The sequence below is a fragment of the Microtus oregoni genome, unplaced genomic scaffold (genome assembly GCF_018167655.1).
Source record: "Microtus oregoni isolate MIOR12 unplaced genomic scaffold, Mior012 000005F_ref0000423, whole genome shotgun sequence".
Taxonomy (NCBI): domain Eukaryota; kingdom Metazoa; phylum Chordata; class Mammalia; order Rodentia; family Cricetidae; genus Microtus; species Microtus oregoni.
The window spans coordinates 32503855-32516994 of record NW_024543064.1 but is presented as its reverse complement, the minus strand read 5'-3'; the positions used below and the strand labels follow the sequence as shown (position 1 = coordinate 32516994).

General features: G+C 40.0%; 1 protein-coding gene across 1 annotated transcript; it reads left to right on the top strand.

The window, feature by feature from the left end:
- The first annotated feature begins 6130 nt into the window (after positions 1 to 6130).
- LOC121448637 (olfactory receptor 2D2-like) lies at positions 6131 to 7118 on the top strand. Its single transcript, XM_041652797.1, has one exon. The coding sequence runs from the start codon at positions 6174 to 6176 to the stop codon at positions 7116 to 7118; it is 945 nt and encodes a 314-aa protein (XP_041508731.1). The 5' UTR covers positions 6131 to 6173.
- The last annotated feature ends 6022 nt before the right edge of the window (positions 7119 to 13140 follow it).

The window sequence follows — 13140 nt, the reverse complement described above, 5'->3', positions numbered from 1 at the left end:
CTCCACTCTGGTATGAGAAATGATTTATGTCTGGGCTGGTCCCCAACAGTCATCACCCAGACGCAGAGGAAGAAAATTTGAATGCCTCATTGATAAAGAGTACCAAGTCATGTGGCTCACACAGATAATAATTATGGATTAATCTGAGATGTAAGAGTTAAAAGCCTGAGCTAATAGGCTAAACAGTTTATAATTAATATAATCCCAAGGGAGTCTTAGCTGGGGTCATCCTTGTGGATTCCTGAGATGTTCTCTATTACCAAGTTTCTCCCTAAACCCATAATGGCTCCCTCTATCAGAATATCTCATTCATTCCTTTCCCCTTCCCCCAACTTGGTCTTCATGATTCCTCAAGTTCCCATCTCCCATTTCCCCATTCTACCCCCTCCCAGCTTACCCAGGAGATATTAACTATTTTCCTTCCTGGGGCCCTCCACATGTGTCCCTCTTAGAGGCCCCCTTTTTACCTATCTTCTCTGTGACTGTGTATCGTAGCTTGCTTATCCTTTGCTTTACATCTAATATCCACTTATGAGCAAATACATACTGTGTTTGTCTTTCTGAGTCTGGGTTACCTCACTCAGGATGTTTTCTCTAGTTACATTTACTTGCATGCAAATTTCAAGATGTCATTTTTTTCTGCTGAGTAGTACTCCAATGCGTAAATGTGCCACATTTTCTTTATCCATTTTTGATTGATGGGCATCTAGGTTGTTTCCAGTTTCTGTATATTACAAATAATGCTGCTATGAACAACTTGAGCAAGTGACTTTGTGATATAATTGTGCATTCTTTGGGTATATGCCCAAGAGTGGTATTACAGGGTCCTGACATAGATTTATTCCCAATTTTCTGAGAAACTGCCATACTGATTTCCAAAGTAGCTGTACAAGTTTGTACTCCCACCAGCAATGGAGGAGTATTCCCCTTACACCACATCCTCTCCAGCATAAGCTATCATTGGTGTTTTTGATCTTAGCCATTCTGACTGATGTAAGATGGTATCTCAGAGTCATTTTAATTTGCATTTCCCTGATGGCTAAGGATGTTGAGCAATTCCTTAAATGTCAAGCATTGGAGTTTCTTCTGTTGAGAATTCTTTGTTTAGATCTGTATGCCATTTTAAAATTGGATTATTTGATATTTAAGTGTCTAGTTTCTTAAGTTCTTTACATATTTTGGAGATCAGCCCTCCATCAGATATGGGGTTGGTGAAGATATTGTCCCATTCTGTAGGTTGTTGTTTTATCTTATTGACTGTATTGTTTGCCTTACAGCAGCTTCTCAATTTCAGAAGGTCTCATTTATTGATTATTGTTCTCAGTGCCTGTGCTGCTGGGGTGATATTTAGGAAGTGGTCTTCTGTACTAATGCATTCAAGGCTACTTCCCACTTTATCTTTTATGAGGTTCAGTGTGGTTGCTTTTATATTGAGGTCTTTGATCCATTTGAACTTGAGTTTTGTGCATGGGGATAGATGTGGATCTATTTGCATCTTTCTATATGTTGATATCTAGTTATTCTAGCACCATTTGTTGAAGATGCTTTATTTTTTTATTGTACAATTTTGGCTTTTTTTGGGTCAAAAATCGGGTGTTTATAGGTGTATGGATTATTATCAGGGGTCTTTAATTTGATTCCACTGACCAATATGTCTGTTTTTATGTCAATACCAAGCTGTTTTCATTAGTGCAGCTCTAGAATAGAGCTCAATGTCAGGGATGCTGGTGCCTCCAGAAATTTCTTTATTGTATATGATTGTTTTGGCTATTCTGTTTTTTTTCATATGAAATTGAGTATTGCTCTTTCAAGATCTATAAAGAATTGTGTTGAGATTTTGATGGGGATTGCATTAAATCTGTAGATTGATTTTGGTAAGACCGCTATTTTTATTATGTTGATCCTACCTATCTAAGAGCATGGGAGAGCTTTGTATTTTCTGATATCTTTCTCAATTTCTTTCTTCAAAGACTTGAAGTTCTTGTCATACAGGTCTTTCACTTCTTTGGTTAGAGTTACCCCAAGATATTTTATTTGTGGCTATTGTAGAGGGTGATGTTTCTCTGATTTCTTTTTCAACTAATTTATCATTTGTATATAGGAGGACTACTGATTTTCTTGAGTTAATTTTGTATCCTGCCACATTAATGAAAGTGTTTATCAGTTGTAGGAGTTCCCTGATAGCATTTTTGGGGTCACTAATATATACTATTATATCACCTGCAAATAGTGAAAGTTTGAATTCTTCCCTTTCAGTATGTATCACCTTCATTTCCTTTTGTTGTCTTGTTGCACTAGCTAGATCTTTGAGTACTATACTGAATAGACATGGAGAGAGAGAGAGAGAGAGAGAGAGAGAGAGAGAGAGAGAGAGAACAGCCTTGTTGTGTTTCTCATTTTAGCAGGATCACTTACCAGTTACTAATGTGTAAATATATGCATGATGGCCAATGTCATGATTGCAATGCATGCCACTGAACAGTTATTGAGATTACATGTCGTTATATAGTGGTTCAATTAGCAAATGTACCACATTAAACAACTACTATAACACAGAGCACAGGAAATGGAGTTGCTCATCAGGATGTGCAAAGTTCAGAGCTTGGGTTGCCTTTAAAATGATAAGAGTCAAACTCTAGCCTCAGACATTGCCTTTGCTCAGGTGATATACAGCTAAGCCGCTCTAGTGTTGTTTCCAATACAATTTTTAATTGCCATTTTATAATTAAATTTTACTATTGACTGTGTTTAAGGAGCAGCTCACAGTAATTCTTACTCCTTATCATTCAATCACACATAACAGAAAGACTTTTTAGTCCAGTCTTCTCCTTTTGAATCCTTAGGAAACCAAGACACAGACATCAGGCAGGGGTGGAGATTCCAGGGTAGGAAACACTGGACAGAACTTGTAGCAGGGTGGTGACATCATCACGTTTATTCTCTAGCCAGCCTAGAAGGGAAGGGATTACTATTGGAATTCCACAAGAGAGGCAACTGAGGCAGAATTACAGCAAGTTCAAGAGAACATACTCCAGAGCTTGATAATATTTGGACCCAAATTCTTATTTGCATCTAAAATGCAGGAGCCCCTCAGAGAGTTTTCTCACTACACTCTCATGGAGATGTCACTGCTGACTTCCATGCTACTATGTCATGGTTTTTGTTCAATATGTATCAGTATTTTGCCTATAAATGCATACATACCTACCCACATAATACACGTACAGCACATGTATGCCTGGTCTTTGGGAAAGTCAGAAGAGGGTACTAGATCCTATAGAACTGGAAATATAGATGATTTGAGTTGCCATGTCTGTGCTGCAACCCCAACTTAATATTCTGCAAGATTGGCAAATCATCTTTTTCTCATAAGTATCCCCCAACTCCCATTATTGTTATCTCTTTATTAGCATTAGAGGTTCTGGGTAACTTGCTTAGATATTACATGGCAGGAAATGGGGCAGTGCCTATGACTTCTCCAAAGTAGTCGAGGAAGGAATAGGAGTGTGACTCAAACATGGCTTCATTGAGGGTCAGGGTTCATGGTTTGGGCAGTAAAAGAGGAGTCAGAATGAGAACTTAAGTCCTTGACCTGTGTATCAGGTGAAAATATCCCACCTCCTTTTCCCTGAGCTAGCTGATTTTATTCCTCAATTGTCTAGAAAAGGGAAAAGGTCACCACTTCTCCTTCTATGGGCTGTTTCTTCCTGCTCTATGCCCAAGGGTCTCTTTCTAGTGCTCTTGTTGACAGCATTCAGGGATCATCTTAGCATCCCTACAGGGAACAGAGATGGCCCTTTTCCAGCTCCCCTAGGGAAGTTCAGAGAGGATGTAGGGTCATTAAACCTCAGCATCTGGTCCTACTGAGAATAGGTGGAGATGTTTCAGCTTGCCTTTGTTAAGCAGGATTGTATAGGTGCCATCTTCAGGAGCTGGGGCTGGCCTACTTGCAAAGGAAGTGAGAGATTCAGTCCTTTAAACAGCACCTTGGAATGTTTCTGAAGATTGAGTTGCCTAGAATCACTCTGGACTTAGTTGCTTTATGGGGTTTCCTCATAACAGCAAGAAACCGCCACTCAGTGACACAATCCCTGGATTTACAAGTGGTAAGGCAGTCACCGATGTTTGGCTCAGGGGTAGGGTTCAGGCATCTGTGGGTCTAGAGATAATAATTAGTCAAGCATCCATCTCCAGGTCTTCTGTGCATACATCTCAGACTCCTTAGACCTCTTCCCTCATTGGTTGCTTTTCTTTCCTCTCTTTATCAACCTTGTGTCCTTATGTCCTTCTTCCTTCCTCCCTTTTTTAATGAAATAAATATTTACTGAGTGTTTTTCTGTTTTAAATTATGATGCAACATAAAGATATGGAGTCCTGAGTTCAAAGATCTCAAGAGAAGCAAAAAACCATATCCATGAGAAAATAGCAATGGTCAGTGTCTTTGAAGGAGACACCATACCACAAAGGTCCAGCTTCATGCACTTTGTGGACTGTCAAATAATGATTTTTTGTTTTATTTTACTTTGTTTTGGGAAAGGGGGTGGTTAGCTTGTTGTAGCCTAGCTTAGCTTAATGTTGCTATACAGTGAAGAATATCCTAGAACCCCTGAACCTAAATCATCCAGATTTAAGCATTACCTATAGATTGGAGCTAACACATGTAGATTTTTTTTTCGTTTTCTGGCCTGAAACTCCATCCTAATATCTTTATCTGTGAGTTGGGCACGAATAAAATTGGGTCACCATCCTGATGGGACACTCTAAGCAAAATCAAAAACCATCCCTTTATTGTGTGCCAGGCTGTGTTCTCTAAAGTTGACCACATTTAGTATATGTATCCCACTGGATCCAGTTACTCTTGTCAGCACTAGATTCTGTTATTGTAGCCAGGCTGGTAGGGGTGTGGTGATGTGAGACTGAGAAAGGAGGTGGGCGCTGGCGCTGTGCTGTTCTTCTGTAGTTTCCAGATGTAATGATGCTGAGAGCCTCAGCCTCCTCAGTGCTCACTGGACAGCTGCCTGTGAAATGCCCTTGAGATGTGGTTCACTGTTCTATGGGAGCCTCTGCTGTTATGTTTGTGTTTTTCTAACTCTCTGTGTAAGTATTTTGGGTACCATTGCTTATTGTAAATTACCAGTATTTTTCCCTTGAAGGAAAGTGCTCTTTTAGAGAAATCTTACCTTTGCTTCCCCTAAAAGGACAGATAGACACAAAGATACTTATTAGGTTGAATCTGAAAAAAAATTGCTTGCTTTAGATTTACCACTTAAAGCTATATTTCACCCATAATTGATTGTTTGTGTGCAGAGGGAGCAGGGGAAAAAAGGAAGAAATGACTTTCCTGCTTACATACCAAGGTGATCCATCAGCATTCCCTGGGAAGATTACAGTATCTCCAGTGCACTGCTCATGTCACCTTCTGTCACTACTCATATTGTGTGTGCCTGTGTCTGTGTTTGTTCTGTCATCTTCATCTGGTTATTTACTCTCTTTTTTGCATAAGTCAGTGGTGTGTGTGTGTGTGTGTGTGTGTGTGTGTGTGTGTGTGTGTGTCTGGTCAGAGTCTGACATGGGGTGCTTCCTCAACTGTTTTTGCTTTATTCCTTGAGACATGGTCTCTCAGTTAAATTTCATCTAGAGTAGACACCTGTCTTATTCTGGGGATCCCCTGTCTCTCCCTTCCTGAGACGGAATAAGCGTGTGAGACTGTGCACATGTCATGTGTTATGTTCAGGTTCTAGGAGTTATGTGAAAAGACATAGTCCTCATTCTCCTGAGACATTTTTGTTTTCGGCATCATTGGACAGGTGAAGAGACTGAGACATGGGGAGGTTCAGTAACTTGAGAAGATGCACAGAAACTGAACAGTGTGCTCAGAACTCACACCCCACCTTTTCTTAATTAAATAGTACTATTTTTTATTTTATACATATGGGTTTTTGCCTACATACATGTCTGCAAACATGTGTGTGTTTAGCCTGTGGAAGTAAGAAGAGGGAGTTACATTGCCTGGAACTGGAGCCACAGACAGTTCTGAGCAATCTGTCTTTGGAACAGCAGTCAGTCTCTTAACCTTTATGCTACTCAATATCCGTTATCTCCCTGTTCTGCCTGTGTAGCTGGCCTGTGTCAGGTGACTCTTAGATGAATGTGATTCTCTTTCAGCCTCCACTATGTGGGTGATTCCAGCATACAACCAAACCCGGGTTTCTGAGTTCATCCTACTTGGCTTCTCCAGTGACCCCATGACCAATAACATCCTCTTCTTTGTGTTCCTTCTCATCTACCTGAGCTCAGTCATGAGCAATGGACTCATCATCTTGCTGATCTGCCTGGACTCACATCTGCACACTCCCATGTACTTCTTCCTCTGTATACTCGCCATGTTGGATATGGGCTGTGTCACCACCACCATGCCCCAGATGTTGGTGCATCTTCTTGCTTACTCTAAGACCATCTCTTTTGCTTGCTGCTGGATGCAGATGTATGTGTTTGGTGCCTTGGGTATAACTGAGTGCACCTTCTTTGTTGTCATGGCTTATGACAGATATGTGGCCATTTGCTACCCACTGCATTACACTGTCATCCTCAACTGGGGACTGTGCATACGACTGTCAACTGGATCTTTGGTCTGTGGTTTCCTCTCTGCTTTGTTACATACATTCTTTACCATGAGTCTACCATATTGTGGACCCAACAAGGTCAACCACTATTTCTGTGAAGGCCCTGCAGTGCTTAGCCTGGCTTGCATGGATACTCACCTCATTGAGATGGTGGACCAGGTCTTGAGTGTTTTTATGCTTCTTATTCCAATTTTCCTTATTGTGGCCTCTTACATTCAAATTGCCATGGCTATTCTCAAAATCAAGTCCACCCAAGCCCGCTGCAAGGCTTTCTCTACCTGTGCTTCCCACCTGACTGTGGTCTCATTCTTCTATGGTCCAGGCACTTACATCTACATGAGGCCCAACTCCAGCTATTTCCCTGAGCGAGACAAGCAGATTTCACTCTTTTACAATGCCTTTAGTGCCTTGCTAAACCCAATGGTCTACAGTCTGAGGAACAGGGACATAAAGAGGGCATTTCTCAAGGTGATGGCACATGGTAGGGTGGACTAGTGAACCAGGATCCAGGAGACGCTGGAGTGGATTATCCACTTTTTGGTAAAGGGACAGAATCTTAATTTTATTTAGCTGTCTTGTGTATTTGACAAACATAGTCCTTGGTAACTGGTACAAAGCACTATGAAACCAGGGTGACTATCTTGATTTACAGGATACACAAATATATAATACCTAACATGTCAGTAATCTTACTGGGTTAGAAGTGTAAATAATCATTTGTTGTTCATGCTTGTAGCTGTGGGTTGGGAGTGACATTCTTTTCTCTCACATCCATCCTGAAGGAGGAACCTTATGTCTAACATGTCATCCTAGAACCAGAAGGAAAGGAACACTGGGCAAACTCACTATGACTGAGCTTCTCAAGAATGACCTGTGTCTCTTTCTACACATTCTCTCAACCAAAAAGTAGTATGGTTCAGCCTGACATCAGGAGGTGGGAAGTTTTGTTTTGTCTAGAGAGAAGCAATACACATTCTTTGTCCATAGTTTGATGTGTTAGTTTCTTTACTTAGGAATCAGCAAGTCATGTGCATTATGTTCCCATAACACAACAGCATACCTATAAACCAATACAAGCCTGCTAACTGTGGATAGCACAGTAGAGACAGCAGAATGCTAAGTAGCACAGCATGTGTTGTTAGGACAGAGGTAAGCTGATAAGAGTGTGGAAAAGAGGTAATACAGCTCAGAGAATGAACTTCATATGTAAATTCAGTGTGGTCTATAGGGAAATCAGATATTGCCTCTTCTGTCAAAAGTGACAATGCTGGCATTGAAGGAGCTGGGGTCTCATTAGAGCCTTCCCAACTTTTCTCCTCACAGGCAGCCACCAAGGGCATGTCCAGCTGTTGACTGCTGACTGCTGGCTTTCTTTCCACCCTTGGATGGGACTGGATTACCTACTATCTTCAAAGTACCTCTTAACTGACCAATCAGCAGATTACTCTATGATTCAGTGACTGAATTATTCTTTCTTAAGGAGGCCTCAGACCTTCCAGTTCTATTCTGTGGTCAGGTATTTCTAAATAATGGGTACCCTTCATTCATAGTTAATATTCCTTACTATTGTTTACTGTAACATGAAGGCCTGCTTGTTGGGTTTCTGTTCTGCCCAGTTCCCACAGCTGGGAAGTCCCAAAGCAAATCATACAGAAAGTCTACATTAATGATAAGCTGATTTGCCCATTAGCTCAGGCTTCTTATTAACTCTTATAATTTATATTAATCCATTATTATTATCTATGTTAGCCACATGGCTTGGTACCTTTTTCAGTGGGGCAGGTCACATCCTGCTTCTTCAGTGTCTGGACAGGACTGAGGAGAAAGCTTCCTTCTTCCCAGAATACTCTTGTTCTCATTGCTCTGCCTCTACTTCCTGTCTTGTCCCACTTATACCTCCTGCCTGGCTACTGGCCAATCAGCATTTATGTAAAACCTAATTGACAGAATACAGAATTGTCCTGCACCATTCCCCCCCCCCCTTTTTAAAAAAAGAAAACAAGAACATCCATAGTCCATTTTTTTTTTTTGGGAGTGTGGGCATAGTATTCTAGGCTACTTCCTGCTGGTTGGGGGTGCTGATAATCTTATGAGGACCTAAAGAAAATTTTGAATTATGATCAAGTCCTGACTGGAGTATCCTGTAAGTCTTGATCATCTCAGGCAGCAGTCTTGAATCTGTTCTGGATGTAGAACTCAGATATCCAGGCCATCTGTCCCTACTGGAGATTTCTCAGGTGGTCTTCCTTAACCAACCTGATTTTTCTTTACTCAGAATGAATCCACAGCCTCTCATTTCCTGTGGAAACAAAAGCAAAATCTCTTCTCCAAAGTAACATACATTTTGACTTCAATTTTGAAGTCAAGGTATTTTCAAAATACCTATCTTGGATTAATTTAGCAGCATTTATAAACAAATATCTTTTAGCGGCTGTTGCTCCTTTCTCAGCATTCAAACAATTCAAAGAGTGTATAATAACATACAGTATCCAGATTCTCTGTGTGTTTTCCATCTTTATGCAACTGTATTTTAAACTCTATTTATTTTATTTTTAATTTTTGGCTCTTTGAGACAGGGTTTCCATCTTTATACAACTGTATTTTAAACTCTATTTTATTTTTAATTTTTGGCTCTTTGAGACAGGGTTTCTCTGTATCTTTGTCCTGAAACTCACTCCATAGACCAGGTTGTCCTTGAACTCACAGAGATCCACCTATCTCTGCCTCCCCAGTGCTGGGATTAAAAGCCTCTCTCAGGCTTTATGTGGATGCAGTTGTCCACACATTGGCACCATTTGTAAGAAGCAGGATGTGACCTGCCCTGCTGAAAAAGGTACAGAGCCATGTGGCTAACATATACTAGAATAATGGGTTAATATAAGTTATAAGAGCTAATAAGAAACCTGAGCTAATGGGCCAGTCAGTTTATCATTAATGTAGACCCTGTGTGATTTTCTTTGGGACCTAAAGACTGTGGAAACTGGACAGGACAGAAACCCCAACTAGCAGGCCCTCATGTTACAGTTTACTTATATATTTATTTTTGAGAATTATTGCATATCCTTGGCTAGCCTGAAACGTTCCACATTTTGATGATCATCTTGAGTTTTCAATCTTTCTTCCTTCTCTTCCCCAGTGCTGGAATTATAGGATGGGAAACCACACCTGGGAGAATTTTTGCTTCTTTAATGATATCCTTTGTTTTATAAAAGTTTTTACTTTGGTAAAATGCAATTCATATAATTTTAAAAAAAAGGCAGATTCTCCTATGTAGCCCTGTCTCTTCTGGAACTCACTATGTAGACAAGGCTAGCATTAAACTCAGAGATGCTCCCATATCTGACCATGTAGTGCTGGTGTTAAAGGAATTCTCCACTCTACCTGATCAAGCACTTTTATTTCTTGTTATTTTGCAGTAGCTCTAAGAAATTGGTTTTTTTTTTATCCAATGTCATGAAATTTTACTCCTGTTGTTTTTTTTTTTTTTGTAAGGTATGTGGCATAGGAATAATAGGATAAAAGGGTAGATTACTGATTCTACTTTTAAACTAAAAATAAACTATTAATCTCAAATATTTTACACTGGTATGGATTTCTTTATATTGATGGAAATACAAGTCTATTTTTGTTAGAACATACTATATATGTTTCTACTCTCATTTAAGGTATTGTACCTGTGTAGCTCATATAAAAACATAATGTAAAGTTCTAGTCCTTGATCGGTATTATTACAAACTGTTTAGCATAATTAAGAAATGCAGGTTAGTAGTTAGTCATATGTTACAATCAAAATTATAGTCATATTAGGTATGTTTTCAAAGTCAAACAGAGATATATTTTAGAAAGATAGGTGGTCTTCAAACTTTTCAGAGACCTGTATAATATTTAAGATGTTTGAATAAAATAAGGATTTCATAACAGTGAGATACATCTGCTACTGACAGTAACAAGCTATTTCAAAAAGGATGATGTGCAACAAAAATCTCCATATGGAGTTTGCTTTCATTATGACAAAGTTAGTCTCTCAGTAAGAAACTGCTCTTGCCTTGACTATTCAGAACATACTGTCCAAATTGAACAAGCAGCATACAAAAGAGCTTTGGAAAGAAAATGAAGGACAGTCCTTTAAAAATTCCTGCTTTACAGAAAAGTCTATCAGATATTTTAGGCCAGTAGGCTGAATATGAATGCCCCAAGGTTGCAGAGGAACCTTGGGAGGCTGTCCAAGCAGCCATCTGTTCCTGTCATTTCTATTGTTTTGGAAGTTGCTGCCTTGCACTTCCTGTTTATTCAGGTAACATTATACTCTGGTGTTTGATGCGGTTTCACTCTAGATAGTTACAGTTTTGTGGTTTTCTTTGTTACCAAGTTCAGAAAAGAAACTTATAGAAGAGATATAAAGTTTATAAGGTTGAGAAACATAAAAGTTAAAATTATTTCTCTAAGAAAATGTTTTAAGGTCTAAAAAGATATTTTTAGTTTTATAATACATGCAATAATAGGAAGTAGTTAAGGTATAAAACCTGGACTCACCAAGATAGGATTGATAATGGAATAATTTTTCTGAATTTGCCAAAAGCAAACGGACTAGACATTGTGAATGTAATTTTAACTGATAGTTGTTCTTATTATATATAGTTTTACTGTATTAGAGTTAAAACTATTCTTCTTTATTTAGACAGAAGGGGAAATGTTGCATAGTATTTAATCACACCATGTGAAAATGTGTCACTGTTTTATTCTGATTGTTTAATAAAGAGCTGAATGAGCAAAAGTTAGGCAGGAGAAGTTGTGTGAGATTCCAGGTAAAGATGGGGACTCTGGGTTATAATCTAACCCATGGGGGATTCACCAGTGAGACACTTAGGAAGTCAGACATAAGGTACTAAGAAGAGGTAACAAGCTGTGTGTCAAAATGTAGATTAATAGAAATGAGTTAATTTACATTATAAGAGCTAGTTGGAAATGAGCATAAGCTAAGGCCAAGCTTCCATAATTAATAAAAACTCTCCATGTCATTATTTGGGAGCTGGCAGTCCCAAAAGAAAATCTGACTCAAAAGACTGATTTTAGTTAATTTCATGTCTACTTAGGTTGGTAATCAAAATAACAGTCACAAGTATGTCTTGCTTACTGTGGTTCATCTTCCATAAAAGAAGGTAAGGTGCCCATTCCTATATATCTAGTATTTACTTTTTAAACTTTTATTTTACACCCCAATCCCAGTTCTTTCTCCCTCTCATCCTCCCACTCCTCCCACCTTCTCACTACCCTACCTCACCCAACATCTACTCCTCGGAGAGGGTGAGGCCTCCCATAACAAGTCAACAAAGTCTGTCACATCACTTGAGGCAGGACCAAAGTCCTTCCCACTGTATTTAAGCTGAGAAAGGGAATGGGCTCCAAGGAGCCAGTTCATGCAGTAGGGATAACTACTGGTTCCACTGCTAGTGGTCCCACCAATTGCCCATGCCACACAACTGTCACCCTCTTTCAGAAGGCCTCATTTGGTCTTATGCTGTTTCCTCAGTTGTCAGTCTGAGATCAGTAAGCTCCCACTACCTCAATTCAGCTGTTTCTGTGAGTTTTACTATCATGGTCTTGACCCCTTTACTTGCAATGTCATTCCTCCCTCTCTATGACTGAACTCCAGGAGATTGGCCCTGTAGTAATAAGAGCGGTGGGGCTGCATCCCCAGCACCCCAGCTGCCTGCTAGCTTATGCTCCGAAATAACAACACACAAACTGTATTCATTTAAACACTGCTTGGCCCTTTAGCTCTAGCCCTTACAGGCTAATTCTGATATCCCGATCAACCCATCTCTAATAATCTGTGAGCACCGGTCTTACTGGGAAGATTCTAGCATACATCCATCCTGGGTCGGAGCTTCATTGCGTGTGTCTGCCCAGGCGCAGGGAGCATGGCGTCTCTTCTGAGGCGTCTGCTCCCGAGAGGAGAGCTGTCGACTCTGAGCTCACTTCCTCTTCCTCCCAGCATTCTGTTCTGTTTACTCCTCCCACCTATGTTTTAATCTATGAGGGCCAGCCAAGCAGTTTCTTTATTACTTAACCAATGAAATCAACAGATTGATATATGACACTCCCACATCATGGCCCAGTGCTTAACTGTTTGTTATTGTCTTGCAGATGGTTTCAAAAGTGAGAAACATGAATTCTTGCACTTTGTCATTATTTTTAAAGATTGTTAGGCCTTATCTTAGTCACAAGATTATTGTGTGAAGAGACACTATGACCACGACAACACTTTTAGAGGAAGGCATGTAGCTGGGTTCCTGCTTACGGCATCAGCGATTTAGTCCATCATTTACCATCATGGCAGGGGTATGCTGGCACTCCTGTCACTGGAGAGGTAGCTGGAAGCTACATCTTTATCCACAGCCAGAGAGATAGCCATCCCGACATGGGCTTTTGAAGCCTCAAAGCCTACCTCCAGTGTTGCACTTTCTCCAACAAGGCCACGCCTCCTGATCCTTCTAATCCTTCTAAGGAGCTCCAC

What these genes read in the sequence shown, in the direction of transcription:
- LOC121448637 (XM_041652797.1), top strand. Translation starts at nt 6,174, where the DNA reads ATGTGGGTGATTCCAGCATACAACCAAACCCGGGTTTCTGAGTTCATC.